The sequence below is a fragment of the Xiphophorus hellerii genome, chromosome 15, assembly GCF_003331165.1.
Source record: "Xiphophorus hellerii strain 12219 chromosome 15, Xiphophorus_hellerii-4.1, whole genome shotgun sequence".
NCBI lineage: Eukaryota > Metazoa > Chordata > Actinopteri > Cyprinodontiformes > Poeciliidae > Xiphophorus > Xiphophorus hellerii.
Window position 1 is genome coordinate 319,286 of NC_045686.1, and position 27,118 is coordinate 346,403.

General features: G+C 44.1%; 1 protein-coding gene across 2 annotated transcripts; it reads left to right on the forward strand.

Moving 5' to 3' along the window:
* Window positions 1-2,560: 2,560 nt before the first annotated feature.
* On the forward strand, window positions 2,561-25,570 carry LOC116734128 (bone morphogenetic protein receptor type-1A-like). Of its 2 annotated transcripts, XM_032585305.1 has the most exons (13): window positions 2,562-2,790; window positions 7,272-7,350; window positions 14,967-15,216; window positions 16,641-16,803; window positions 17,028-17,130; window positions 17,233-17,332; window positions 17,402-17,489; window positions 18,410-18,545; window positions 20,055-20,247; window positions 21,110-21,407; window positions 21,539-21,714; window positions 24,056-24,186; window positions 24,296-25,570. In XM_032585305.1, the coding sequence occupies exons 3-13, from the start codon at window positions 15,162-15,164 to the stop codon at window positions 24,419-24,421; spliced, it is 1,569 nt and encodes a 522-aa protein (XP_032441196.1). In that variant the 5' UTR covers window positions 2,562-2,790; window positions 7,272-7,350; window positions 14,967-15,161; the 3' UTR covers window positions 24,422-25,570. The 2 variants fall into 2 exon arrangements, with proteins under 2 accessions (XP_032441195.1, XP_032441196.1); XM_032585304.1 differs by having other exon boundaries at window positions 2,561-2,790; window positions 17,233-17,489.
* The last annotated feature ends 1,548 nt before the right edge of the window (window positions 25,571-27,118 follow it).

Genomic DNA, 27,118 nt, shown 5'->3' on the forward strand with positions numbered 1-27,118 from the left:
CAGTCTGTGATTCTTTTTCCTAAATAGATTAAATGATTCAAAGTCCTGATAATAAATGTTAAAATATTATTTCCTTATTTGTCAAATGGATACCAAAGCATAACTTCATAACATGCTGAACATTCCTCATGTTAACGCAGCGCTAAGACTGACTTTACATGTCAGTCCTCAGAAAATTATGACTTTATTCTGATAATATTATGACTTCATTCTGGTGTTATTACAACCTTATGGTTGTTCGACCTTTTTCTTGTAATATGACTAATTTCATATTATTAATTTTTTTTTCTGGTATTAGTCGTTTATACAACTTTTTTCTGCCAATATGAGTTTATTCTTATATTATTGTGAATTTATTTTTGCGATATTGCAACATTCTTGTAATATTATGATTCTATTCTGGTGTTTTTAGACTATTCTTGTATTATTACAACTTTATTGTGAAAATATGACATTATTCTTGTATTGTTTAAACTTTATTGTAGGACTTTTTTGTTGTGATATTCTGACTTTATTTTCAAATTATTTTGACTATTGTCATATACTTTCTTTCTCATATTATTACGACTTATTTTGATAATATTTTGACTTTATTCTCGTATTATTACAACCTTTTTCTTGTAAAATTCTCTTTGTTCTCATAACAACATTCTCCCATTTTTAGGTTCTTTCTATCTTCTGTCTGGTTGTAGCGCCTCTAGTGGTGATTTAAGGAACTAAAACAGTCTGAAGTTCTGCAGTGTGAACTCTGTTTCACTGAATGTTTGATTCTTTTTTAAAGATTATTTTAGAGTTTCTGTGCGTAGATCCGAGTCGTTCAGAGTGAGTCTTTGTGCCTTTTCTCCTCAGCAGCTCTGTTCGTGTCGGACTCGGTTTTTTCTCCGCCTCGTTCGGAGCGACTGGTACATGATCTGTGTTGAGTTTTTACTCCGTCTCGTCCTTTTATACGGTTTGTTTTCAGGGTGAATGCAGTGTGCATGCAGAGCAGCGTGTGGCAGCATGTCGGTGTTAGTTTAGACAGAGAGAGAAGTGTTAACCGCACCGTTTGAACTAAAGCTGCCTGGTCTCATGTTAACAGGTGGATAAAACGAATAAAGAGAGCACCTCAAACACAATTACCTGGTCGCTTCATTCTTTGAAATCCAATCATTCATTGGTCAGTAAGAAACCAGATTCATTCAACCATGGAAAACATTTAAATAATTGAAAATAAGGAGTATTCTTTCTGTTCTGACATTATTCAGTTCCTGTTTCAGGTTTCTGACTAATCTGAGCTGCAGATTTCAAAATCACAATGATTCACTTTTAACCGACAATTATTGCAACAATCCTCAGTCTATATTTATATTTATTGCTACTAGAGGGAGGCAGAGTGGCCTTTGGTGTTGCTTTCAAAATAAAAGCCCGTCCAAATAACTGGTCGGCAATTTACACAGAGGAGGAAATATGCAAGGATGTCTCACTCTGCTTGTTTTATAACATACCAAAGAATTGCAGTTTTATTTTTCTAAAAGAATTTTTTAAAGCGTAAAGAGGACAGAACTAAACCTTGTGAAATTGACTAAACTTTACTGTCACTTTAACTGTTTTTCCAGCCAGTGAACAGAGACACCAGCTTTTGAAACCAAACATATTTCTTTAATTATTCAGTCGTGTAGGAAGGAGATTTAAAACTCAGGGTTTTAAATGAATTTTCAAATCAACAGGAAAATGGTTATTAAATCAGGAGTTATGTGAGGTTTGCTGCTGGTTCTAGTTCAGTAATAATATTTTTAGATTCAGTTGTTAAATTGTGAAAATGAAGTAGCTATAGGCTAGTTATTTAAAGTAAATTTGTAATAGTGTGTTTTCAGGGGTATATTAAACTCAATTTAATTAAATTATAAATATGTACCTTTCTGTTATAGTTGCACTTAATAATTATGCAATATTTGATGTTTTGTTTTTATTTTTAATACACTGGAGGTATTTCTGTGTGGAATATTGATGAAACAGATTAATTTAATACAGTTTGGAATAAGTATAAGAAAATGTGGGTAAAGTAAATTGATGTAGATACTTTCCAGATATACAGTGATACGTGTGGCCTCGTTTATCAAAATTTATGAAAATTAACTGAATGTACATTTTAGTTTACTTTGAAAATTCAGCTTTCTTTCACTCTGGTTTCCATTGTTTTCTCTTCCTTCTCTGAAAACTGAAATAAAACAGTAACTGAAATCAGGAATCTTAGACCCACCTCACTGAACAACCCAGAGTTTAAGATCCAACATGGCGGCAGATGACTAAAAAACCGAAAAGAAGCACAATGCTAACTACCTATTAGCATAGTAGGGATTTATGTGGGAACATCTTCCAGATTTATGTAACAATAAATCGAAAGCAACATTTTTCATGACAGAAATCACAGAGGGTGATGCATCCTATAAAACAAATGATCTATGTCAGATTTGCTGTCCTTCAGTTTTACAACAACAAATCAGAGTGAGTTGTCGTGTTTTAGAGAGGACCTCTGTCTCATTTGCCTCTCCTTCGTAATGGCAGCAGCAGAAACAGAGTGAGGCGTCCTGTCTGGGGGAGGATCTCTGCCAGGTTTGTAACAAGCAGCAACAGAGTGAGAGATCGCGGAGCTGGAAGGAGGACCGATCCTGGAAATATTTCTGGAAAAACGTTTGGAAATAAGATTTTCTGATCGCTCCCAGCCGCCCCGGCTCTGGATTTATTTATCTGGATTGTTTGGAAGAGAATCCTGGAATCATTTGGGAATAAAGACTAGAGATCAATATAAAGGTAAGGGCAGATTTAACCTAATGTAACCCAGAAGTTGTCTCCTAACCTGCGGCGCCGAGTCTCCTCAGCTCCGTCTATGTTCTGGAGCAGCCGCAGCCCGTGGGTGGAAAACAGCCCAGATTTAAAGCGGCCGAGCCTCCAGGACCACTGAATTAACCCGGATTTAGTGATAAAACTTGATGTTTCATGTTAAAAACCTTTTCCAGCGGTGGGTTTGGTTAGAGCGATTTGAAATGAGAGTGGAGTCAGGGGAACAGATTGGGTCTCTGAGTTGGCGCCAGGACATAGACGGATCCTGCCGTCGTGGAAAAAAGTTTGTTCTGAGCGCAGCTCGTCTTCCAGCTGATTTTATGTCTAAAACATCAAATAAAAGCATTAAAAACATTAAAACGCGTTTTATTTCAGTTTATTAATCCTGGGGAGGGTCGACTGGACGATTTTATCCGAACTTTATAAAGTTTGTTTACCACTAATTAGCCGCATTCCTGCCTGTTAGCTCCGCGGCTAACTCCGCTGGGAAACCTCCTGGAAAATCAGGATTTTTCCAGCTTAATGTTTGGGTTTGTGCTGGTTCTGGTGGAAGTCCGGCTCAGTCAGGATGTTTCTGGGTCGGTTCTCGTGGTTTTGTGTCTGTTTAGCTCACCTGGCCGGTCCTTCATTTTCAGCTGCTTTCTTTGAGTGAACGGAGCCAAACCGAAACCTCCCAGCTGGTTTAATATCAGTTTATTACTGTAACCATGTTTAGTTATTAATAATAAAACAGTTTATTTAATAAAACGCTTTACAACCCTCTAAAATTGACCTTTTCAGTACAGACCAGGTGTTTTAAACACCTATATTTTTTCCGGGCCGTTTTCCTGTAACTGGATCTGATTTTTGGACTAAACCCAACATGTTCTGGCGGTTCTGTTCGGGTTCTGCTGAGATCACCTGTCTGGACCTTCTGCAGGTCGTTTCCAGCTGTTTTCACATGTAAAATGATCACATTTTGCTTTAATTTCTGTGAAAAGGCCCTGAAACAGAGAAACTATTCCTGTTGAGGTGAAACTGGGCCCAGTTCCAGAACCGCTCTGGTTCTGGTTCTGAGTTCCAGGTGTTGGATTCTGGTAGTAACTGTAACAGAACCTTTAGTAATGTCTCCTGTTCACGTTGGGATGAATCGGATCAGAACCAGGTGGATGTTTGGGTGATTTTTCCTGATCCAGGATGGATTCCCGACTTGTTCATCAGAACCAACCAGCCCACATCACCACTCCTCCTCCTCCGTGTCTCCTAAGGGGAGCAGGAAACTCAGCTCAGGTTCTGGTGGAGCTTCCTGGTTCTGGTTCTGTCTCCAGAGAAACCAGGCTGTGATTGGCTGGAGGAGCAGCTGGCTGTCCAATGGATGGGAACGCTGGAGATTCCTGGATGTTCCTGGAGATTCCTGGACGCTCCTGGAGATTCCTGGACGCTCCTGGAGATTCCTGTGGAGCAGATCTGATGGAGCAGATCTATCTTCCTGCTCCATCCTTTCTGCTCCGGTTTGGTTTTCCCAGTTTTTTTTCTGGCTCAGTTTTCCCAGTTTTCCTGGTTTTTCCTTTCTTTTTGGAGCGTTTTCCCCAATTTTCTGTCTCCTGGAGTATTTTTCCGGTCTTACCAGTTTTCCCATTTTTCCTCTCCTCCTGGCTCAGTTTTCCCAGTTTTCCCAGTTTCCCTCTCCTCCCCCTCCGAGCCTCGCGCTGCAGAGTCGGGATCGGGTTTCTCAGGCGGCTGAGAGGCGGCGGTGGAGGAGGAGGAGATCAGGTTTCTTCCTCCTCCTCCTCCTCCTCCTCTTCCTCCCCCATCGTCCTGGAGACAGAGTGGCTGAGCCGAGGAGGAAAACATGCAATCCGGCCCGCTCCTCTTCCTCCTCCTCCTCTTCCTCAGCGCTGCTGCTCAGCAGATAAATAAAGGCAGTAATGGCAGCCGGCGCACAGAGCAGCCATTCTTCTTCTTCTTCTTCTGGTTCCAGCTGAGATCCAAACTGATTCTTTTTCCACTGAAATGATTCATTTTACCTGAATCACATCCATTAAACTGAATCACTTTCCACTGAATCAGCTTTAAATGAATCGGTTCGATCCAAAATACTTTCATCTCTGTTTAATTGATTCACTGGAACTGAATCACTTCCAGCTGAATTAAACTAATTTACTTTGACTGAACCACTTAATGACTCACTTTAACTGAATCTGTTTCACTGAATCACTTTGATATGAATCACTACAATTGATTCTCTTTAACTGATCCAGATTTATTTGAATCACTTCCAACTGAATCAGTTTCATGGGATTTAAACTGATTCACTTTAATTGATTCACTAATTCACTGTAGCTGAACCAGTTCTAACTGAACCAGTTCCTCTGAACCTGTTCAGTTCCTCCAGTCAGTTCTTTTCTCTCTGATGAAATGAATCATTTTTATTTCTCCATATTTTCTGAACGTTTCGTTGAACTGAAACCCAAACTCACCGGGTCCCGGTTCTGCTCTGGGATTCTCTGGGTATCTGATCAGAACCGGTTCAGATGAGTCCTGGTACCGGGTCTCAGTTTGACCTGCTGCTGCAGCGGGTTTATTGGGTCAGGTTGGTTCTGGAGACAGACCGGTTCTGATCTCCACTAAATGATCTGAACAGACTGGGCTGAGGTTCTGGTTCTCCTTCCTGTCGGGTCATGACTCAGAGGTTCTGGTTCTGGAAGGTTCCTCCCTCCCGCCAAGGTACTGTCTGAAGGTCGGTCCGACCTCCAGGTTCTGTTTCCTGTCGTCCTGTGATTCTATTGATCTGTTGAAAACAAACGGGCCCAGCGGTTCTGACCCGCTCCGTCAGCCTCAGTTCCTGCAGGCTGCAGCAGTCGGGTCCAAACCTGCTTCCAGCTCAGCGCTGGGTTTTCCTGGAGGCTGTGAATGCACCGCAGCCTTTTGATGCTGCGTTCAGGAACCGAATTAACGACCCAGAAAAATCAGATTTTCTCCTAAAAGAGCTGAAATCTGATTTTTATTAAATATCTGTTTTAATTAAATATCTGTTTTTATTAAATATCGGTTTTTATTAAATATCGGTTTTTATTAAATATTGTTTATTAAATATCATTTTTTTATTAAATATCAGTTTTTATTAAATATCGGTTTTTATTAAATATCGGTTTTTGTGTCATTTGTAAAATGAATGCAACAAATTTTGTGATATTAAAATGGTTTTATGAATATGTTTTATCAGCTGGATCCCTGGAAGATTAGTGACTAAAGTCCTGGAAATTAACTGGGATCCTAATAAAAAAATTTAAAAAAAATTCTTGTAGCCAGAACCGGGCCTCCAGAACTGGGCCTCCTCTGTGCGCTGCAGTAAATCCTGAGTGTTTTGGGAACGCCGGCGTTCCTGATGGGATAAAAACAGCAGCAGCTGCTGAGTCAGTGGAGCCGCGCCTACTGGACCCAGTTCACCACTGGGTGGACTGGGAGGTGAGCGCCATGTTGCTGTAGAGGCAGCAGCTGCCTGGACGCAGCGCGCTGATGCCTGGTCCGGTCCGGTTGGGCCTGGCCCGGCCTTTGGTGAGGAAAGAGTCCGGTTGGACTGATGGGTTCTGGTTGTCGGCCCGACTGCAGGTCTCGGGTTCTAGGCGGCGTTCCTCCGCTCTGCCACCAGAACCAGTTCCACTAGTTTCCACCTACAGGAGTCCTCTGCTGGTTGCCATGGTTTCCGCTCTGGGAGCAGGTCGGCCATGTTTGCAGTTCGTCATCATGTCAGAGATTCTCAGGTTGTTGTTCCTGGTTGAAATGTCTGAATGGAAAAGGAAACGTTTCATCTTCATACTTTAATTTACTTCCTTTACAGTAAAGATCTTTTAAATCATCCATGTAGATCTGCAGGTAGATCTGCAGGTAGATCTGCAGGTAGATCTGCAGCAGACAGTAACTCATATTAATATCCATCTGATATCAGCAGCTATTGTTGGGATTGTTGACATTTAGATTTCCTGCTTATTTTTTAAAAACCTCCATGTGTCTGATCATCAAGTTTAGTTTAACTTATTATCTTGTTTAGCTTAGCTTATCTTCTGCTAGTTTAGCTTAGCTTAAGTTGTTTTAGTTTAGTTTGTATTATTCCAGTTAAGTTTATCTTGTCTTAATGTAAGTTAAATAATCTTTTAGCTCATCTTTTAGTTTCGCTCCATGTTCTGTTTTCTTCCTGTTGCTCTCTGCACGTCTCCTGTCAGACAGTAGGTGGCGCCGCTGAGTCGATGCTCATATTTAGCTCTAACTGCTCTCTTATTGGTGCTTTTTGTTCAGTCTAGTATTTAGGTCCAATGTTCTGCAGTGAGTTGCTTCCTGGACCGGGTCCGGTCCATCTGGACTCTTATTGTGAAGGGTTTTGGAGCAGCTTCCTGTCTGGCTGCAGAGTGAACATTAACTCGTTTCAATGTTAATATTTTCATATTTCTAACCTCGTTGTGTTTGTTTTGCAGACCAGCTGCCTTCAGACTACATTTCCCATGGGGCCGTTCTCAGTCCTGCTCTCTGCTGCATCATGGAGCCTCCAGTCAGGTATGAAGACTAACTGCTCCTCCAGGCCCCACCCTGCTAATGAGGAGATTAACCTCTGACCTCTGGGCCTGAGTCAGAGCTGGCCAATCAGGAGGCCTCCTGGCTGTTGACCGCAGGCTGTGATTGGCTGATTGGATCCGTCTGCTGGTTTGATTAATGGAGGAGAGCCGCAGGGATTTTTCTGTTCGGGGCGGCGGAGTCGGAGGTTCTGCAGCAGAGCCGGGCAGTCTGCAGCGCCTAATAGCTGCCATATGTCCCCCCGCCCCGCCCTGTCTGGGCCGACCCGGCGGCTCCGGTTACAGCCGCAGCGCTCCGGGTTCTGGTTCTGCTGCAGGAGCCGTCAGGACCGACCTCTGGACCACCTAGCAAGGTCCGCTGCTGTGGCCGGGCTACCGTTGCCACGGCGACGCGGTGGATGAAACCATCCGGCGTCCAGACTCCGACTGGACCACACACACACACACACACACACTCTGTCTACTGCTGGCCGTGTTTACTCTGCTGTGGCTGAAGCAGAACCAGAGACAGAACTCCTCCAGGCTGCTGTGTGTGTGTGTGTGTGTGTGTGTGTGTTTTCCATTACCTGCTTCACATTCCAGCAGCCTGGGAGGAGGCGGGGGTTTGGGTTGGGTCGGGGGTTCTGGTTATCGATGTTCTCCCTGGCTGTGATTGGCTGGTTCTGCTGTCTGTGACTCGGCGGCAGCTGTGATTGATGGACCCGTTTCCATGACGATTAAAGTAATTAAACCTCCTCCAGGAGCTCGACAACGACCTGCTGTGTGACCATGACGAGGCGCCCCAGAGGATTGTGGGTAGTCTGTGCGGCTGTAACCTGATGAAGCTGCTGGTTCTGGTTCCGTTTGGTTCTAATGAAATCAGCGCCGCAGCAGACCGGCCTGGTGCTGAGGGGCTTCAGGATGTCTGGGTGGAATAGCAGCAGAGTGACAGAACGTCAAAGTTTTTTAATAAAAATATAAAATCTATAAAATCAGAATAAAGAACAACAATCTGTTCAGACTGAGCAGAGCTGCAGCATAAACTGGATTAATAATAAACGGGTTTTTATGGGTTAAATGTTCAGGATGATGTGAATGTGTTCCTGAGCTTTAAAGTCAACAGACTGATTACGATAAAACGGCAAATCCCAGGAGGGAGATAAAATCTGTAGACTCTATGGAAGGATCTACCGTAACGCTCGCTTGTGCATCTCAGATGCTGCAGCTGTTTGTGTTGCTTTGAGGCGTTTTATTTCTCTGGAAGAGCGAGTGCTGCAGGGAAACTTCCTGTCCATGTTAGATTAACTTCCAGTCGATGTTGGATTAACTTCCTGCTGCTGATGGATGAACTTCCTGCTGCTGATGGATGAACTTCCTGTCGCTGTTGGATGAACTTCCTGCTGCTGATGGATGAACTTCCTGTCGCTGTTGGATGAACTTCCTGTCCATGTTGGATGAACTTCCTGTCCATGTTGGATGAACTTCCTGCTGCTGATGGATGAACTTCCTGTCGTTGTTGGATGAACTTCCTGTCCATGTTAGATTAACTTCCTGTCGATGTTGGATTAACTTCCTGTCGCTGATGGATGAACTTCCTGTCACTGTTGGATGAACTTCCTGTCCATGTTGGATGGACTTCCTGTCACTGTTGGATGAACTTCCTGTCCATGTTGGATGGACTTCCTGTCCATGTTGGATGAACTTCCTGTCGCTGATGGATGAACTTCCTGTCGCTGATGGATGAACTTCCTGTCCATGTTGGATGAACTTCCTGTCCATGTTGGATGAACTTCCTGTCCATGTTGGATGAACTTCCTGTCCATGTTGGATGAACTTCCTGTCGCTGATGGATGAACTTCCTGTCGCTGATGGATGAACTTCCTGTCCATGTTGGATGAACTTCCTGTCGCTGATGGATGGATTGGCCTCCTCAGCCTGATTTTTGGTCTTTAATCATCTCAGTTTCAGACGTGTCACTCAGAGCGCTGATGCTCTTTAAGAGTCTCCAGGATACAATCCAAATGTTTCTTTTCTCCGTCCAACAGGGTAAAAAAAGGATTCGTGTCTTCAGGATGTCTTGTAAATGTGACGTCACAAGATGGCGCTCTGCTCCTCATTTCCTGCTCAGGTCACCTTGGTTCTTGATGCAGCAGCAGTTTCTAATGACATTAATCCAAATAATGTAAATCTCTCAGGGTCACACCAACCCTGTTTAGTCACTTTGATCCAACTGTAGTCTGTTTGCCTAGTCAAAGTCCAGTTCGGTAAGTGAGGTGTGAATCCGTAATCGTACTCTGGTCCTCCAAACCTCGGTCTGGATTCAGTTGAAGTGAACTGGTTTGAACGGCAAGCGGAACGGAGACCGCTCCAAAAGCAGGAAGTGGACTACAGCGCTGGGCATTCTGGGTAAATACAACCAAAGCTAATGTGTTAGCCTAGCACAGGGGAGCTCAACACGTCGATCGATCACGGAAGGTTTTGAGTGGATCTCGGCAGTAGGAAGCAAACTGAACGGCGCCATGAGGCTGAAACCAGAACTTCCTCTTCTGACACCAAGAACCAAAACGTTTGTAACTTAAAGAATTTTAAAAAAATCAACAAAACGTGTTGAAATTAATGACCCAACAAAAGTAATAATCTCATTGTTGTTTCAACAAGGTGTCTTTTAATTCAGTGCGTTTCGGTTCCATTAAAAAAAGGCGACTCAAAGACCGACTGACTAGCAGAGCAGGAGTTAAATTAATCAGCCATCGCTGTGTTCAGGGAGCGATTATTAATAATCGCAAAATTAAGATCAAGCCTAAAAACCTGATATGGTAACAGACTGAATGTTTTGTTTTTAACGTAATCTCTGCTCGGCTTGCTGGCGCAGGCGGTTGCCACGGCAACAGGTGTGCTAAAACGACAAAGAGAGACGGAGAGTAAAAAGGTAGAGCGGTTTTAAGTTGATCACCTGTTCAGGTTAAATTAATTTTCTAATCTAAAAAATAGTTTGATGCTTTCTGGCGTCTCGCTTTGAGCTCAGAGTCTGAAAGGATTTTCTATCAAACATTTTCGTCTCTTATAGATGTTGATGAAACTTTCTCCAAAATGACCTTTTTCAACCTTTCTAGCTCACTGTTGAAAATAAGAAGCTGACCTTCACGAATGACATTGAAATAAAATCCAGTCCAACATTTGAGGTGATTCCTCTGGATCCTGTTGGAGGAAAAATACCCTAACATCAGAAGATTTGTTTTTAACTGAGCAGAGCTCTTTCAGGCTGAAATTTCTCATATTGAGGTCATCAAACCAAAGTTCAGATCTCCCATAACTGACTGATACCTGCTGGCCTCAGGTTTCCAACCAGTTCCTGGCTGAGAAACCAGTAACCTCCTCCCAGTGTCAGAATCCCACTGAGGAAGAAACTGCATCAGGTTTCTATCACTTTAATATTTCTGCTATAACTGATGGATATAAAATAAGTCAATAGAGTTTCATTTACAGTTTTTATATCTTTGTGTCGTGGTAGATCTCAGCCGGCTGGTGAGAGAAAAAGTAAATCTTGGGCTCCTAGCCTAGCGCTAGCAGCAGAAATGGCTCCTGGTCTTCAGCCAAAAATCCTCAAACCGCAAAAATCTGACGCCTCCATCTTGTTTCCATCTGGTGAAGAAGGAAGTTGCTCTCAGTGTCTTCAGAAGTTTTTGTGTCGTTTCCTTCAGTGGTTCTTGGTGCAGCGCCCCCACAGGCCAGGAGGGGAACAGGTTGGTTTGACTCAGTCACAGCAGCTGGAGGGGGAGCAGATGATGGAGTTCTGGTTCCCCAATCAGACTGAGTCTACTGGACCAAACAGCCTTAAAAACATCAGAATCCATTACAGCCAACCTTGACATGGACGGGTAGGTTGTTGTTGAGACGCTGGGCGGGTTTACATGAACTCCTGGTTTGGTGGAAGGTACACATCATGGAGGCTTCCTGTTTACAGATGATCAGCTGTGATCTGTTATCAGCTGTAGTAACCAGGAACTCCAGGTTTCTACAAACACCATCCCAGATCAGCTGGAGGTGAAGTGAGGCACTGCAGGGTTGTTGGTTCAATCTTCTTTAAATGACTGAAGGATCAGCACAGGTCAGAAATCAGGAGGAAGGATGGAGAGGAGGGTGAAGATGCGGCGCTGGCTGTGACTCCGAGGATTCTGGGTAATCTTATGCTAATCCACGGCAGGGCAGGAGGCAGAGAGCAGTCGAGCAAACAATGGCAGTGGAGCCAGAGAGTCTGGGCTGCAGTCTCCCAGGCCCTGAAAGGCATGTCGGGCAGGGCGCCGGGAGGCTGCAGCACCCAGAGGCCCGCCTGCAAGGAGGGGCCCCCGCAGGGGCCGGGGAACGGGGCCAAGATGGAGGCAGGAGAGGGGGAGGCGATGGAAAACTGGAGGCAGGAGGAAGAAAACCAGAGAGTAGACAGGAACCAGGCTGAAGCTGTTCACAACCTGAACTCCTGCTTCCTGTTCAACATCTGAAGCTTCAGAGCAGCAGCTGTGAAGCTAACAGCCGTGATGCTAACAGCAGCTGTGAAGCTAACAGCCGTGATGCTAACAGCAGCTGTGAAGCTAACAGCCGTGATGCTAACAGCAGCTGTGAAGCTAACAGCCGTGATGCTAACAGCAGCTGTGAAGCTAACAGCCATGATGCTAACAGCAGCTGTGAAGCTAACGGCAGCCGTGTAGTTTGAAAGTTTGCTTCTGCTCAGCTCTCTGAAGGTCCCACCACAATATTTCAACCCGATTGCACTCTGGACTTTGACTAGGCCATTCCAGCTCCTTGATTCTTCTGTTCCAGTTGTTCTGTTCTAGATCTGCTGCTGGGTTCTGTTTGGACCGAGCTTTGGCTGTTGGACAGATGGACTCACCGTTCACCCTGAAATACTTTGGTCTACAGAGGAGATCAGGGTCCAGTCAATGGCTGCCCACAGCATCATACCTCCACCACCGTGCTGGACCATGATGGACAGAACCATCATGATCCAGCATCAGAGGACCAGAATCAGGTCCTTCAAACAGACGCAGCTATGCTAACCTCGATCCTCATCGGGCAAACGATGGACCCGAGGTGGTCTAAAGATGACCTTTGACCCTCACCAGACTGATGGACAGCAGCAGGTGCTTCTTGGAGGTCAGGTGGTAATTATTGGTAAATATTGGTAAATGATGGTAATTATTGGTAAATATTGGTAAGTGATGGTGATTATCTGTGATTGGCCCACATCTCTGGTTTCTGTCATCAGTTTGATCGCCACTAACATCTCAGAATATCAATCTAAACTCTGTTGTTCCCATCGCTTTAAACTGCTAGTGATGCTGTAGCTTCCTGCAGGAACTGACTGACGAGAGTAAAGGTCAAAGGTCTTATTATTTCCGTCTCCATAAGACCTTTGACCCCTGATCAGGTTGTGCGGTTCCCATTATCCTGACAAAGCTTCCTCCTTCACCCGATGGAAGCCTTCAGGAGCAGGAGGAACCAGAACCAGAACCAGAACCAGTCGGCGTGTTTCCTGCTGCCGTCCGGTCGGCGATAACGGAGAAGTGGAGGAATCTTCACCTGGTTGCCACAACAAAAACACTCGTCTGTTTGGGAGTCTTTGCTCCGCTTGCAGATGGAAAGGAAGACAACGGCAGAGATAAGGACACAGACCCGAAGTCCAACAAGACCCGGCAGGCCCAGTTTGAGCCCACAACAGGAACCCCCCCCGGCCCCCCACCTCCCTAAATCACCCAACACATCCACTTCCCTTTGAAAACACGGCTGGAGGAGAGAACAGCAGGGCCGGCGCCGCCTCCTCAGGGGCAGAACCTCCTCCTCTTCCTCATCCTCTTCTTCATCCTCCTCCTCCTCAGTGGAGTCGTGTTCTGACTCGTCTCTGAGTCTCGGAGCCTCAGACTTTGGCTTCCTTCACCTTCAACAACGCGGCGTTTCCCTAAACGTGTTTTGATGGTTTTATGAAGGAGTCGTGTTCACAGCTGGAGGTTTTAGAGCAGAAGAAGAAAGATGAACAGAAAGAGTCACTTTATTTTAAAATGAAGGAAAAACCAACAGTTTTCAGCTTATTTAAAGAAACGTTTGTTCTGTTGTAGAGATTGAGCTCAGATATTTAATAAAAACAGATCTGTGAGCTGTGATGGGATGTAAATAACAGAAACATCAGGAAAACGTTTCTGTTGTTTTCAGGCTGGTTTTATTTCATATAAATTTATTTCTGCCTTCGCTGAAACTTACCAAGTATTTCTGTCTAGTTTCTACTGCAAATATCTTAAAATACCTGAAATAAGAATAAACTGACAGGTATCTTTTTATCAAGATGTAACAGCTTGATTTAAGTCAATAATTCCTTAATATTGATTTAGAAAATGACTGATTCCATTTATAACAAGACATTTTCTGCCACAGTGAGATAATCTGCCAATGGAACTAAAACTTCAATATTGATTCATTTTGACTCTAAAAAAGTTTCTATATCTTGCTGAAAAGTTTCTCTAAGTTAATTTATTATTTCAAATGTATTGAGACGTTTGCAGTGGAAACTAAATATGAATATTTGGTCATATTTTGTGTTTTTGCAGCTTTATGACCTTGAGGAGGAAAATCTGAATTTTCTGAGTTCATGACGTTTGTAGAGCAGCTGCTGTTAGCCGTTAGCTGCTAATGGCTCAGCTGCTCTGTTAGCCGTTAGCTGCTAATGGCTCAGCTGCTCTGTTAGCCGTTAGCAGCTCAGGCTAACAGTGGAGCTGCTTCAAGCTTTGTCCATCTACAGAGATGTGTGAAAACTGGGTCAAAGGTCGGACTCCCCGCCCTCCACTTCACTAATTACAACAAGCAGAACTTCTCTGGGCAGAACCGGACTGTGGGGGGCAGCGCCGTGCTGGCAGGGGTCACAGGGTCACGGTGGGGGGGCTGGAGCCGGGCCCCTCAGGGTCCCACTGCTCCTCTTTAGCCCCAGGGGTTCTGGTCGGGTTCTGTTCAGTGAGAACGGGCCCAGATGGGAACAGCTTCATGGTTCTGTCTGGTTCTGACAGGACCGGGAAACGGTCGGCCGTCAGGAACATTTAGGAAAAATCAACCAGAAACGATTCAGTAGAAACCTGCACTGAAAAAAGTGTTTTTAATTTAGTTTGTATTTTTGGTTTATAAAGTAAGATAAAAAAATACATAAAATTTATAAATAAATGAAGTGATTGAATTACTTTAATAAAACGCTGCAGGTGTTTTAAAGTATTTTTTTAGCTTTTATTTATGTAAAAAAAATTAAACATAAAAAAATACAAAGTTAAACATTTTTTAAATCATCACAAATATGTTGATATGAGGCTGTGGAGGCGTTTTCTTTTTCCTTTTAGTATTTTAATAAGAGTTTAAAATTATAAAAGAATAAAAAACACAGTGGAGAAAAATAATAAAACCCAAATTAAAACAAGTAGAAATGTTTTAACGTTTCATTTAAATGTTTGTTTACATTTTTAATAAAATAAACATTAAATAACTTTGACCTTTCACCTCTGGGCTCAGTATCCTCTGGTTACCATGGTGATGAGGCCACCAGAGATGAATCTGGGTCAGAACTCTTTGACCTTTCTGGTGTTTCTCTTCCAGGGTTTCGGACCTACAGAACCAGTGAGACCCAGCAGAACCTGAGGTGTTGATTCTTCTGGACCCAGTTGTTCCCCTCCCCAACCTGCTGCTGCCGCCGACCCGCCACCAGCCCGTCCTGCTGTGGGCCGATCAGAACCAGTGTCTCTGGGAGCGAAGCTGCTGCTGTGTTGTTCTGGGCCCGGTTCTGGCTGCAGGATGGCGGTTCTGACCGGTCTGCTTGCTGCTCTCCTGCTGGCTCTCAGAACCCATGGTAAGACACCTCAGGTCCAGTTTGTCTGGTTCTGACTCAGAGATTCTCCAGAACCATTTCCCTGGAAGTAGAGCTGGTATCATCTGATCCGACCCAACAGAATCAATCTGGACCAGTAAAAAGTCTAATTAACTTTATAAAATAATTGGCCTTTGACCTGACATTCTGCTGGTCCAGGCCCAGTTCTAGTGATCCGAGGCCTGGTTCTGCTGGTCCCAGCGCTCTGACTCGCTGCCCGCCCCCCTCCCCCTGCAGGAAGCTGTTGAACTGATTGCTGCCGCTCTCACTTCCTCCCGGCTCATAAAGCGTTTCCTGTATGGCGCTGCCGGCCGCCGGCGGCGCGAAGCGATCCAAACAGCCATTGTTCTCCGGAAATATCCCTGATGGCCCCAGGGGGCCGCGCAGGCTTTGAAGCCCGGTCCAGTTCTCCCTCTGAGCGCTGCGCTGCGACGCCCCAGCTCTGGTTCTGGTTCTGGTTCTGGTTCTGGTTCTGCCCGGTGCAGCAGAACCTCAGCAGACATTACAGAGAAGAGTGAGCCCTCTGTCTGCTCGTCCAGCTCTGTTCTCCAGAACCGCCCCGACCTGCTGCTGGACCTTCCCGTCCTGGTCGGTGATGAAACCTGCATCGTCATGGAAACCAGCTCACTTCGGTGACAAACGCAGCTGCCGAGTTACCCAGCATGCTTTGCCAGACCTCAGGATGCTGCGACTAAACGCTCAGTTTCTATAGTTACTAAAACTAACCAGAACCTGAAACAGAGGAAACATTTTCTTTAACTGGAATAAATTAAAACGTAATTAAGAAAAACTATAACTAACTGGAAATATGTCGCACTTTTCTAAAACTAAAACATTCTGATGATCCTGCAGCTCAACGCTGGACTGCAAAACATCAACAGTTGTAGAAAACTGTTAGAAAACAGAAACTGGTTGATCTGTAACTGAATAGTTTCTGAAAATGGAAACTTCTGTTGAGGATTAATTAGACAATCTATGTAAACATAATCACAATACAAACTTTGACCTTTTTGTACCTAAAACTGAAACAAAGTATGAAAAAACTAATAAAAACTGAACTAAAACTAAAGAATATTTAACTGATAAAAACCAGCAAACACTGTAAAAACTAACAGACTAACTGAATTAGACAAAGTCAACTGTAATAAAAACCCAAAGTTATTTTAACTGGTTGGAGGGAGACGGCGGCCATTTTGCTCATCTGGAGGCCCCGCCCCTCTGATGACTCAGAGCCAATCAGAGGCGGTTTTAGTTTGATCTCAGTTTCAGCCGGTCTGATTGGATCTGATTGGATCTGATCGGTTATTGATCAGATGGTACCGTCAGCTGATCAGGATCCTCTAGAGGAAAGAGGTCTCACTCTGATGAAGTATTTCAGCCTGTAACTGTGGTTCTGTCTGGTCCAGCTGCAGGTCAGAACCCGGACCATGTTCTGCTGGGGACCGGCGTGAACCCGGAGGCCCGGCGACCCGGAGAGGACTCCACCATCGCCCCCGAGGATCTGCCCCGCTTCCTCAGCTGCTACTGCTCCGGACACTGTCCTGACGACGCCATCAACAACACCTGCCGGTGAGTACAGCGGGAACAGAACCAGAACCAGGAGCAGAACCTGAATAGATCTACACCAGAACCAGAACATGAGGATCAGAGAGCTGCAGAAAGCTCTGCAGGGCTTTGAGTTCAGATGAACCTCTGGTTCTGGTTCTGGTTCTCCTCTGGTTTTGTTCCGGTCCTGGTTCTGGTTCTGGTTCTGGTGTGAAGCCCAGACTAACAGCGGGTCTCTGTGCGTTCAGAACCAACGGTCAGTGCTTCGCCATCATCGAGGAAGACGATAACGGAGAGATCCAGCTCGCCTCCGGCTGCATGAAGTACGAAGGCTCCCACTTCCAGTGCAAGGTAGGGCCGTCTCCATGGCAACCAGACAGGAAGTGACCGTCCTGGAGTCTTCCTCACCTGGAACCTTCATCCTTCCTGTTCTGCTCTCTGATTGGCCGACAGGACTCCCCCAACGCTCTGCCCAGGAGGACCATCGAGTGCTGCAACACAGACTTCTGCAACGAGGACCTGAGGCCCACGCTGCCGCCACGGGTCTCCGCCGGTAGGTGGCTTGTCGGGTCGGGTCTGCAGAACCCGACCCGACCTCTGACCCACCTCTCTATCTCTGCAGAAAGCAGCTCTCATTGGCTGGCCTTCATCATCTCCATGACGATCTGCTGCTGCACCCTGATCTGCCTGTCAATCGTCTTCTACTACAGGTTCATACAGACGGATCGTTTGGTTAATCTGAGAGATTATTTAGAGATTTTCTCCTGTTTTTATTGTTTAGTGTCTCTGAATCTTTATTGTTTTATTTACTTTTTATTTTATTGAACCAGGAAAATCCCTCTGAGAGTCCAGTTTAAGACACAGAGCAGCAGAGCAAAACCTAAAAAATGATCATAAAATGATCAAAAGATTCCAGTTAAAACATTTACAGATGATTCCTTCTCAGTAAAACAGCCTGAAAACATTTAGAGACGACAAATCCTCCAGATTTCTGTTTCTCTGCAGCTGCTTCCAAGAAGATGAAGCAAAAACTGAAAAGATTTATTTACAAGTTTGGAGTAAAATAAGTTCCCACAATGAGACAAAATCCTTCAGTTTGACTTTCTATTTATCAAAGCCAACAAATGGAAAAAGTTATCAATATAGTTTAATAAACTAGAGTCTTAATCTGGTTTCTGTTGAATTTACTTTTTCTATTAATGTTGAAAATCCTTCAGAATTTCATGTTTTATTGTTTTTATGTGCAATAAGTCTCATATCTAATAAAAATGGACACAGATCAAAATTTTTGCTCTTTTTTAGTCTCACAGATTCATTTAAATGAGTTCTTTAATTTTCGATTTATTAAATACCAACATATAGTTTTTATAAACAGTATCAAGATGTCAAAGGTCTCTAGCACAGTTATTAAAGTAAAATAATCAACTCCAGATTATTATAAAAATCTGATCTGTTTGTCCAGAAACGTTTCAGCTGCAGAGACTCGGTACTTTCTGGATGTTTCCTAGTCAGTTAGAGAGAAGAAGCTGTGTGTGTGTGGGGGTGTGTGTGTCTGTCGGCGTGTGTGTGTAGGTGTGTGTGTAGGTGTGTGTGTGTGTCTCCCCCTCTCAGGCTCTCTGTGTGTTTCCAGGTACAAGTGGCAGACGGAGCGGGAGCGTTACCCCAAAGACTTGGAGCAGGAAGTCTTCATCCGAGGAGGAGAGTCACTCAAAGACCTCATCCACCAGTCGCAGAGCTCGGGCAGCGGCTCAGGGCTCCCCCTGCTGGTAGGAAGCAGAACGACACTTCAGCATTACACCCACAGCCAGGACGTCAGGTTCTGCTTTCAGCTGCTTGGTGGGCTGGATCAGAACCAGATGGTACTGCTTTGTTTTGTACTGTTACATCCCGGTCCACTAGAGGGCGCTGTGATGCCAACAGCTCATGTTACAGGGTTTATACTCTTTATGTTGTTTCAGGGATGATTCAGTTATTTTGATCCTGGACCACAGCAGGTCCTAAAGGATCAGAGGAGAGCAGAAATCTAGATCAGAGTTTATCAAACCTTTTCAGGCTGAAAACCACTGAACCATTTAACAAAGACCAGCTAATATAAAACACAGCATCTTAATGAGTACAGCCTGACATTAAAATATTAGACTCTTGGCTCACTTTTTGTCTCTTCCTGGTTCAAAATATCCTGAGGATATTCTGAAATATTTACAGACTCTGAAATATGCAGATTTAAGCTTTTAATTCTGTCAGACAAATGGAAATCAGCAAAGAAGTTGTATTTTACAAACCAAATGTTCTGTGCATTAATAACCTTTTAGAGCTATGTGTAATTTAGAAGCACAATAAAAGAAAATCAGTTGCTTTGTCAGGAACTAAAATCCTCTTATGAACAAATAAATGTAAAAATTATCCATAATTTCTGTCAGTTCTATTTATATAATGTTTACATTTGCTGATTAACTCATTTCTAATTAAAGATAATAATAAAGCTGTTGACATATGAGCAGAGCATCATAAGCAAGCTAAGCTGTAGAAACAAAGAACAGTTCTCACCAACTGAGTCCTACTGTTCAAAAGAATCAAATGGTTAGTGAATGAATCAGTTCTCACCAACTGAGTCCTACTGTTCAAAAGAATCAAATGGTTAGTGAACGAATCAGTTCTCACCAACTGAGTCCTACTGTTCAAAAGAATCAAATGGTTAGTGAACGAATCAGTTCTCACCAACTGAGTCCTACTGTTCAAAAGAATCAAATGGTTAGTGAACGAATCAGTTCTCACCAACTGAGTCCTACTGTTCAAAAGAATCAAATGGTTAGTGAACGAATCAGTTCTCACCAACTGAGTCCTACTGTTCAAAAGAATCAAATGGTTAGTGAATGAATCAGTTCTCACCAACTGAGTCCTACTGTTCAAAAGAATCAAATGGTTAGTGAATGAATCAGTTCTCACCAACTGAGTCCTACTGTTCAAAAGAATCAAATGGTTAGTGAATGAATCAGTTCTCTCAGCAGGTTTGACTTGTTTCCTGTTTTCCTGGCCTTGTTTTCTCTGATTGACCCGGTTATTCATTATTATTATTAAACTCAATCCTTTGGTTACTAACTGAACTCATCTCACTGTGAGTTAACCATCGTTTACATGCAGTACCTTGCAGGCCACCAGGTGGCGCTCTGGCCCACAGGTTGTTGCTCTCTCCTCCTCCCAGCGTAGAGATTCTGCTCTGTGGCTCCAGAAACATTAACTTGGTGTCTAACCGTCGCTCTGCTCCGCTCCTGCAGGTCCAGCGGACCATCGCCAAGCAGATCCAGATGGTGCGTCAGATCGGGAAGGGTCGCTACGGCGAGGTGTGGCTCGGCCGCTGGAGGGGAGAGAAAGTGGCCGTCAAGGTGTTCTTCACCCGGGAGGAGGCCAGCTGGTTCAGGGAGACGGAGATCTACCAGACGGTCCTGATGAGACACGAGAACATCCTGGGTAGGTTCCTGAGGCCGGACGGGTCGGGGGCCGACCCGGGGGGCCGACCCGGGGGGCCGACCCGGGGGGCCGACCCGGGGGGCCGACCCGGGGGGCCGACCCGGGGGGCCGACCCAGGTCACCTGAGGTCATCAGCTCCAAGTCAAACCGTCAGTCAGTCAGTGGTTCTGGGCCGAGACCCACAACCTGCTGTTCTGTTTTGTTCTGGTTCCTCAGGAGCTTCAGTCGGTTCCTCAGAAACTCTGACTCAGTTTTTCCTCTTTTCCTTGTTGGAGCCACATGGAGATTTTTTAAAGGCCATTTTGGTTTAGAGAGACTTTATAATCTGTTTTATTTATGATTATTTTCTTTCTTTATTTTGTATATTTAGAATATCTTCCAGTTCCAGTGTTGAGTTTTCTTATCTTTAATATTATATTACACAATATTATTGTGTACAACAATAACTTTTTGATTTATTGCCACCAGAGTTTATTACCACAGGCTGATGTTGACCTTCGTTTCCATGTCTCCAGTGTTTTGTTGTTTTTCTCCCATGGTGATACTTTTCAGACTCTGTTGGTCCGTCTGTTAGCCGACCCGACTCCTTAGATCTTTACTTGATTTCTAACGAATCAACTAAAGATCCAAGTCCAGCTGTCCTGCTGGGTTACCGTGGAAATGGGCCAATTCTTCCCGTTTCTGTTCCTCTTTCCACAGCTGCTCAATATAATGTCAGCTGTAAACATGAAACATATTATCTTCTAGTATTGACTGAAACACCAGAGTCATGTGACCACAGGTTCATCAATAACGGGTTTTAGAAAACCGAATCCAGAGTTCCTGATGTTTAATAAAATCTGAACGTTTCTCTGCTCTCCAGGCTTCATCGCAGCGGACATTAAAGGTTCTGGCGCCTTCACGCAGCTCTTCCTCATCACAGACTACCATGAGAACGGCTCCCTGTACGACTTCCTGAAGGTCAACACGCTGGACGCCGCGGCGCTGCTGCGGCTGGCCTACTCTGCTGCCTGCGGCCTCTGCCACCTGCACACCGAGATCTACGGCACGCAGGGCAAGCCGGCCATCGCCCACCGGGACCTGAAGAGCAAGAACATCCTGGTGAAGAAGAACGGCACCTGCTGCATCGCCGACCTGGGCCTCGCCGTCAAATTCAACAGGTGACCTTCAGATGAGACCCAACGGGTTTCCTGTTGCTTCAGTGTTTGGTTTTCATTTCCTGAAGCCAACACAGTCAGAAGAAACGTCTCCCTGATGAGCTTTCATTAAACTGTGACCTGTGTTGCTATAGCGACACCAGCGAGGTGGACGTCCCTCTGAGCAGCCGGGTCGGAACCAGGCGCTACATGGCCCCGGAGGTTCTGGACGACAGCCTCAACAAGAACCACTTCCAGGCCTACATCATGGCCGACATGTACAGCTACGGCCTCGTCGTCTGGGAGATGAGCAGACGCTGCGTCACCGGAGGTACGGTCCCCCTGAAACGAGCTGCGGTCAGCGCAGGGCCCGCTGAGTCAGCGTTTACACACAGCATCACTCGTCCTGCCTCACTTCATCTAGATCAGTAAACTTTATGTTTCCATGGTAACTTGTTGGTCACACTTTATGCTGCTGAGGTCAGTTTATTTATGTTTCGATGATGAAAATATAAAACAATAAATCAGAAACATTTCAGTGATGAGAAGCTAGAAAACTGACTGAAATGAATAATGCTGCAGTTATTGATCAAAGGCTACTTTAAATATTCAACTAGCAAAATGTTCACATCATTATTGTTTCCCTTCATTTCCTCTCACCAGCCTGCATATAAACTCCACATGGTCCTTATGATCAGCTTGTGTCTGTTAGCCCAGCTGCTAATGCTAAAGCTAGCAGCTCTGCTAACGCTGAGGCCGGGTCGTCTGTTTGAAACTGGATCAAACTTGATCTACAAGCAGCACGCAGAATGAGATTAGCAGGAGCGACGACATTAGCCTGTCTGCCTTCATGAATATCCCAAACATTCTGATCATCTGACGGTGAGAAACACTGGGAGGATCAAAAACTTAAACCTGATTCTTCATTCACCATGTTTGAAAAGCAGCAGGTAAAACTGTGTAGCAGGATGTACAGATACGATGACAGAACATTTAAGGAATAGAAGATAAAAATGATCAAATATGGATTAACGTCCTGATTTTGAGCTGCAGGATCTCAATGTGATTCTAGTTCATCATCACTTTGTTACATCATAACTCTGATTTCATTGCAAAGCAAATTTTAGGCTCCTGAAGAAAAAGTGAAATGAGTTTTACAATCTGATGGCACAGATTACATTTATCTGCTGCACGTTTGACTAAATCTGCAGGTAAAACATGTTGATGTGTCAGATTAATGCAGCCGGACGGCTGACAGTGTTTATCAAATTAAACCAAAAGAAAAAACTAAATGAATGGGTGACGTCACTCAGTCCAACAGGAGTCGATTGCTAAAAGTCACACGATCCAAACTTTTTCTCACTAAGGCAAATTTTCAGCTTCAGTGCTTTAGTTTAATTGTGTCTGTTTTTATCAGCTTCCAGTTGTTGTTTGTTTTGGGACTAAAGTTTTGTGGAGAAATCCTGTCAGGATGTAGAAAGTTCACCGTTCCTCCATCCTGAATCAGCTGAGAAACTTTTACTGAAAACCAACTGATGTTTTTACTCCTCTATATCTATATTTTTCTGGACCTTCAAACATTCCTGTTTATTAAGCATTATAGAAAACCTCTGATTTCTAAGAGCTATAACAGAGTAATCTGAATTATTCACATATTTCCAGTCGGTTCATTTCTGCCGCTGCTCAAAGTGAAGACAAGGAGAGAAATAATAAACATCAGCATCGCTCAATGATGTCTCAGCGGCAGACTCTCACCCTGCCACAGTAGATGCTGGCAAGCTTTACGTTGCCATGGTGATAAATTTGATAAAGGCAGCGAGGTCGAGGGAAAGTTTAGACCGAATCCTCCAGAAAGCAGAAGATTTTCCAGACGGCCGGTAAGATACAGCTTCAGTTTATTAGCTTAGCTTCAGTTTATTAGCTTAACTTCAGCTTATTAGCTTAGCTTCAGCTTATTAGCTTAGCTTCAGTTTATTAGCTTAGCCATATTAGCCATATTTCTCTATTTTTGCTGTTCAGCTGCTGTCATTTGGTCCTATGCTAATGTTGCTGTGGTTAGCATGATGCTAATGTTGCTAAGATTTGTTTTCTAAATGAATGATTCTTCTTTCTGCTGCTGTTCTATTGTTTGGTTGATATCGTGATGTTTGCTGGGTCATGTTAGCTTTAGCTTAGCTCCAGAACCCGGTCCAGAACCCGGTCCAGTCCCTCTGATTTCTGGGTTCATTTGATGTTAGTAACTGTGATTATTCCATCCTGTCAGCGTGTTTTATTATTTCTGGTAGAAATCTTCTCCTCTCTGCTGTTATTAGTTGATTCTCTTCAGTTTTCATTTGTTCAGTTAAACTCAGATTAGTTTGATAATTTTCACAGTTTTGAGTCTGATTCAGTTATTAGCTGTTGACACTGATTTAATAATTAATTTCTTCATATTTTGCTGAACTGACCTTTGACTTTTATCTAATTTAACAGTTCATGTTATTTTGCTGTATGAAGAATGTTAATTCATTATGTTTCTGCTCCATCGTTCATCTGAATCCTCATGCTGAACCATGAAGGAAAATCTTTTGGCTCTTTTCCTGAATCAGGAATATTTTCTGCTGCTCTTTGGGTTAAATGTTGACCAGAGGGAGGATCAGCTGACTGACTGCAGGTGTTTCCTCTCTGTTCAGGTATGGTGGAGGACTACCAGCTGCCATATTTCAACATGGTGACCTCTGAACCCTCCTATGAGGACATGCTGGAGGTGGTTTGTGTTAAAGGCCTTCGGCCCTCAGTGTCCAACCGCTGGAACAGCGACGAGGTGAGACAGTAGATGGAGAATCTGCAGGATGTTCAGACTAAAGCCAGAAGTCTTTATTGTTGCTGCTTGTCTGGTCAGGAGGTTAAAGGTCCTGTCGTTGCTTCCTCAGTGCCTTCGAGCCATGCTGAAGCTGATGTCAGAGTGTTGGGCCCACAACCCCGCCTCCCGCCTCACCATCCTCAGAGTGAAGAAGACTCTGGCCAAGATGGTGGAGTCCCAGGACATGAAGATCTGAAGCAGATCCTCGTCTTCCTCCTCCTTCCTCTGCTGCCTCCAGATTCACCCGACTCATTCAACCTGGACCGGACCGGACCGGACCGGAGCGCTTCTCCCAGGCTGCCTCCTTCATCTGCAGGAGGAAGAGGAGGAGAAACGGGGAGATGGAAGGAGCTTCCTCAGAGCTGAACTGTGTCCCTCCTCCTCTTCCTCCTCCTCTTCATCCAGATGAGACAGCCGGCCTCGACGCTTTCTGTGAAAGCCAAACGAGACGGAAAGATCCTGAACTGAGACCAGCTGAGCGGAGAGAAGCAGCCCAGTTTAGATGTTGTTTGTTTCTCCTGCCATCCAGGAATTGATCTTCATCTCCCAGCAGCTTCTTTCTGGACCGATTCAGAAAAATCAAAGTTTAACGCTGAGCTTCGCCTGAGAGCTCTGGAGTCCAGGTCTGCCGTCCTGTTTCTGTCTGTCCACTTCCTGTCAGTTTCTCAGTCAGACACATAGGGGCGGGGCTTCAGACGAAGCTCCACCCACTATCTGATCAACACAGGAAGTGACAGAGTTTGAGAACCAATCAGGTCAAAGAATCCTGCAGGTTTTCATCACCAAGTCAGAAATGAGTTGAACTTCAGAGGAACTGCTGCCTGGAACCATCTGCTCCCCTCTGATGGATGGATGTTTGATTTGTGATGTGGTCACATGACCTGCGTCCTCTCTGGGTCCTCCAGCCTCCAGTTTGACCACCACAGACCCTGGAGCTCCAGTGAAACCATCAGGAATGTTGGACCTTTCATCCTGGTTCTGCTCCGTTTACCAGATCAAATCTCTAAACACTCCAGAAGGTTCTGATCCCAGAACAGAAATCTGTTTCTGCAGCTCTGCTAACGGTTTCCCTCCACTTCCAGTCTTTGTGCTAAGCTATGCTAACAGCTCCCTGAAGCTGAAAATGTGGGACTGTCCCTTTAAGTGGAGCAGCAGGACGCTGCGGTTGCTGCAGCTCTGTGTAAAAATAAAAGGCCAGAATAGGAAGAAGCTCTCATGTGGAAATGTTTCCTGTTGTTCTGTTGTTGTTTGTTGCTGCATGTGTTTAACAAGAAAATGAAAAACTGCTCTTCAGTCTGTCCAAGTCAGCAGTTTGGAAGTAAAGAAGCTGAATTTAGTCCAGAAACTGTGGCTGTCGACTCTTCTTTCATTTGTTTCTGGTGATTCTTTATTCAACTGAAGATAAATCTCATTTCAAAAAATCTCAGAAAGAAAATGGAAATGATTTACTGTAAAATGAGTTTTTCTTTTAAAGTCACTGTGATATAAAATCAGTCTGTTGTACTGAAAGCAGCATTTTAATGAAATATTAACATTTCAACAGAGAAACAAAATGAATGAGCATCAAATGAGTCAAAAACAAAAAATAAATGTTTATTTCTTACTAAAACTCATGAAGTGGAGCTGCAGTAAACACAAGGTGAAGATTTAATCGAAGATGTCTGAGCTGAAGCAACTTCTCAAGACAGAAATGATGATAAATTTATCCAAACTGAGTGACTCACTCTAAATGGATTGATAATTAGTGAACAGATTTTTATGAATACTGTGAATCTGATGTTCACATGTTGATCAAATGCATAAAGCAAAATGAGAAACATGAAATGTGAAACTCTCCATATCCAATTTATATCCATCAGGATGTGAAATTATTTTAACTTGATCAATAAATACAAATGACTTCTTTTCAGATTTTATGTAATGTCAAACAACGCTGTTAAAATAATTTTTAAGATCCACAATCAGTTAACATTTGTACAGAAGGTGGTAAAGAAGAAACTTCTCAAAATGAATATTCACCAAGTATCTGCAGCATCAAGGACTTAAAGTGGAAAAAGTTCCCAAGGAATCATTTAGAGTTTCAAACAGAAACTGAATCCATGAAACTGAAAATGTTTCTGAGTGAAAGAGACAAACATGTAGAGACTGAACTGTTCAACAGAGAGAGTTTCTCTGACAGGAGGAAATATTTAGACTGAACTCAGCACAGAACCAGTGAAGAACTAGAGATCCAGAACCCAAACCCAGCATAGAGAGGTTCAGTGAATGTGGTTTTATAGGTGTAGATGTGGGTCAGGGAGTCAGAGGAAACTTTGTAGAAGGACAGAATGCCAGCAGGACAATCCACATACACACCTACTCTGTGAGAGAAACAGGAGGAGGGGAGACGAGGTTGTATGTTATTGTGCCTCACATAGCACTCATCCTTACGACAGGTGATCAGACACCAGGAATGATCATTCCCTCCAAACCAACAGGCTCTACTGTCTCCTTTCCTCCTGATTCTTCTGTAACTCACTGAAATATCAACTCTTCCTCTCCACTCAACCTCCCAGTAACAGCGACCAGTCAGACCAGTTTCACACAGGACATTGTGATAAAACTCAAATCTGTCTGGATGATCAGGATATAACTGATCCTCCTCTACAAGTGTCAACTTCCTGTTGTCTTCAGATAGTTTCAGTTTTCTGTGCATCGTGTTTGTGTCGATGGTGAGTTGACAGGAATCTGATGGAGAGAACAAACACAGTCCAGCTGCAGTTATTGATCATTTATTGATCTTTGATTATGTTTGAAGATGGTTGAATGAAGCTGCTTTGTTGTCATGAATCAGATGAAAAACACACTTACATTTCCTCAGACCTGGTGTCAACCATCGGACTCCATCAGGCTC

Coding starts and splice junctions, on each gene's coding strand:
- LOC116734128 (XM_032585304.1), top strand. CDS start 15,162: ATGGCGGTTCTGACCGGTCTGCTTGCTGCTCTCCTGCTGGCTCTCAGA. Junction 21,408..21,538: donor CTCGCCGTCAAATTCAACAG/GTGACCTTCAGA, acceptor GTGTTGCTATAG/CGACACCAGCGAGGTGGACG. Junction 24,187..24,295: donor ACCGCTGGAACAGCGACGAG/GTGAGACAGTAG, acceptor TTGCTTCCTCAG/TGCCTTCGAGCCATGCTGAA.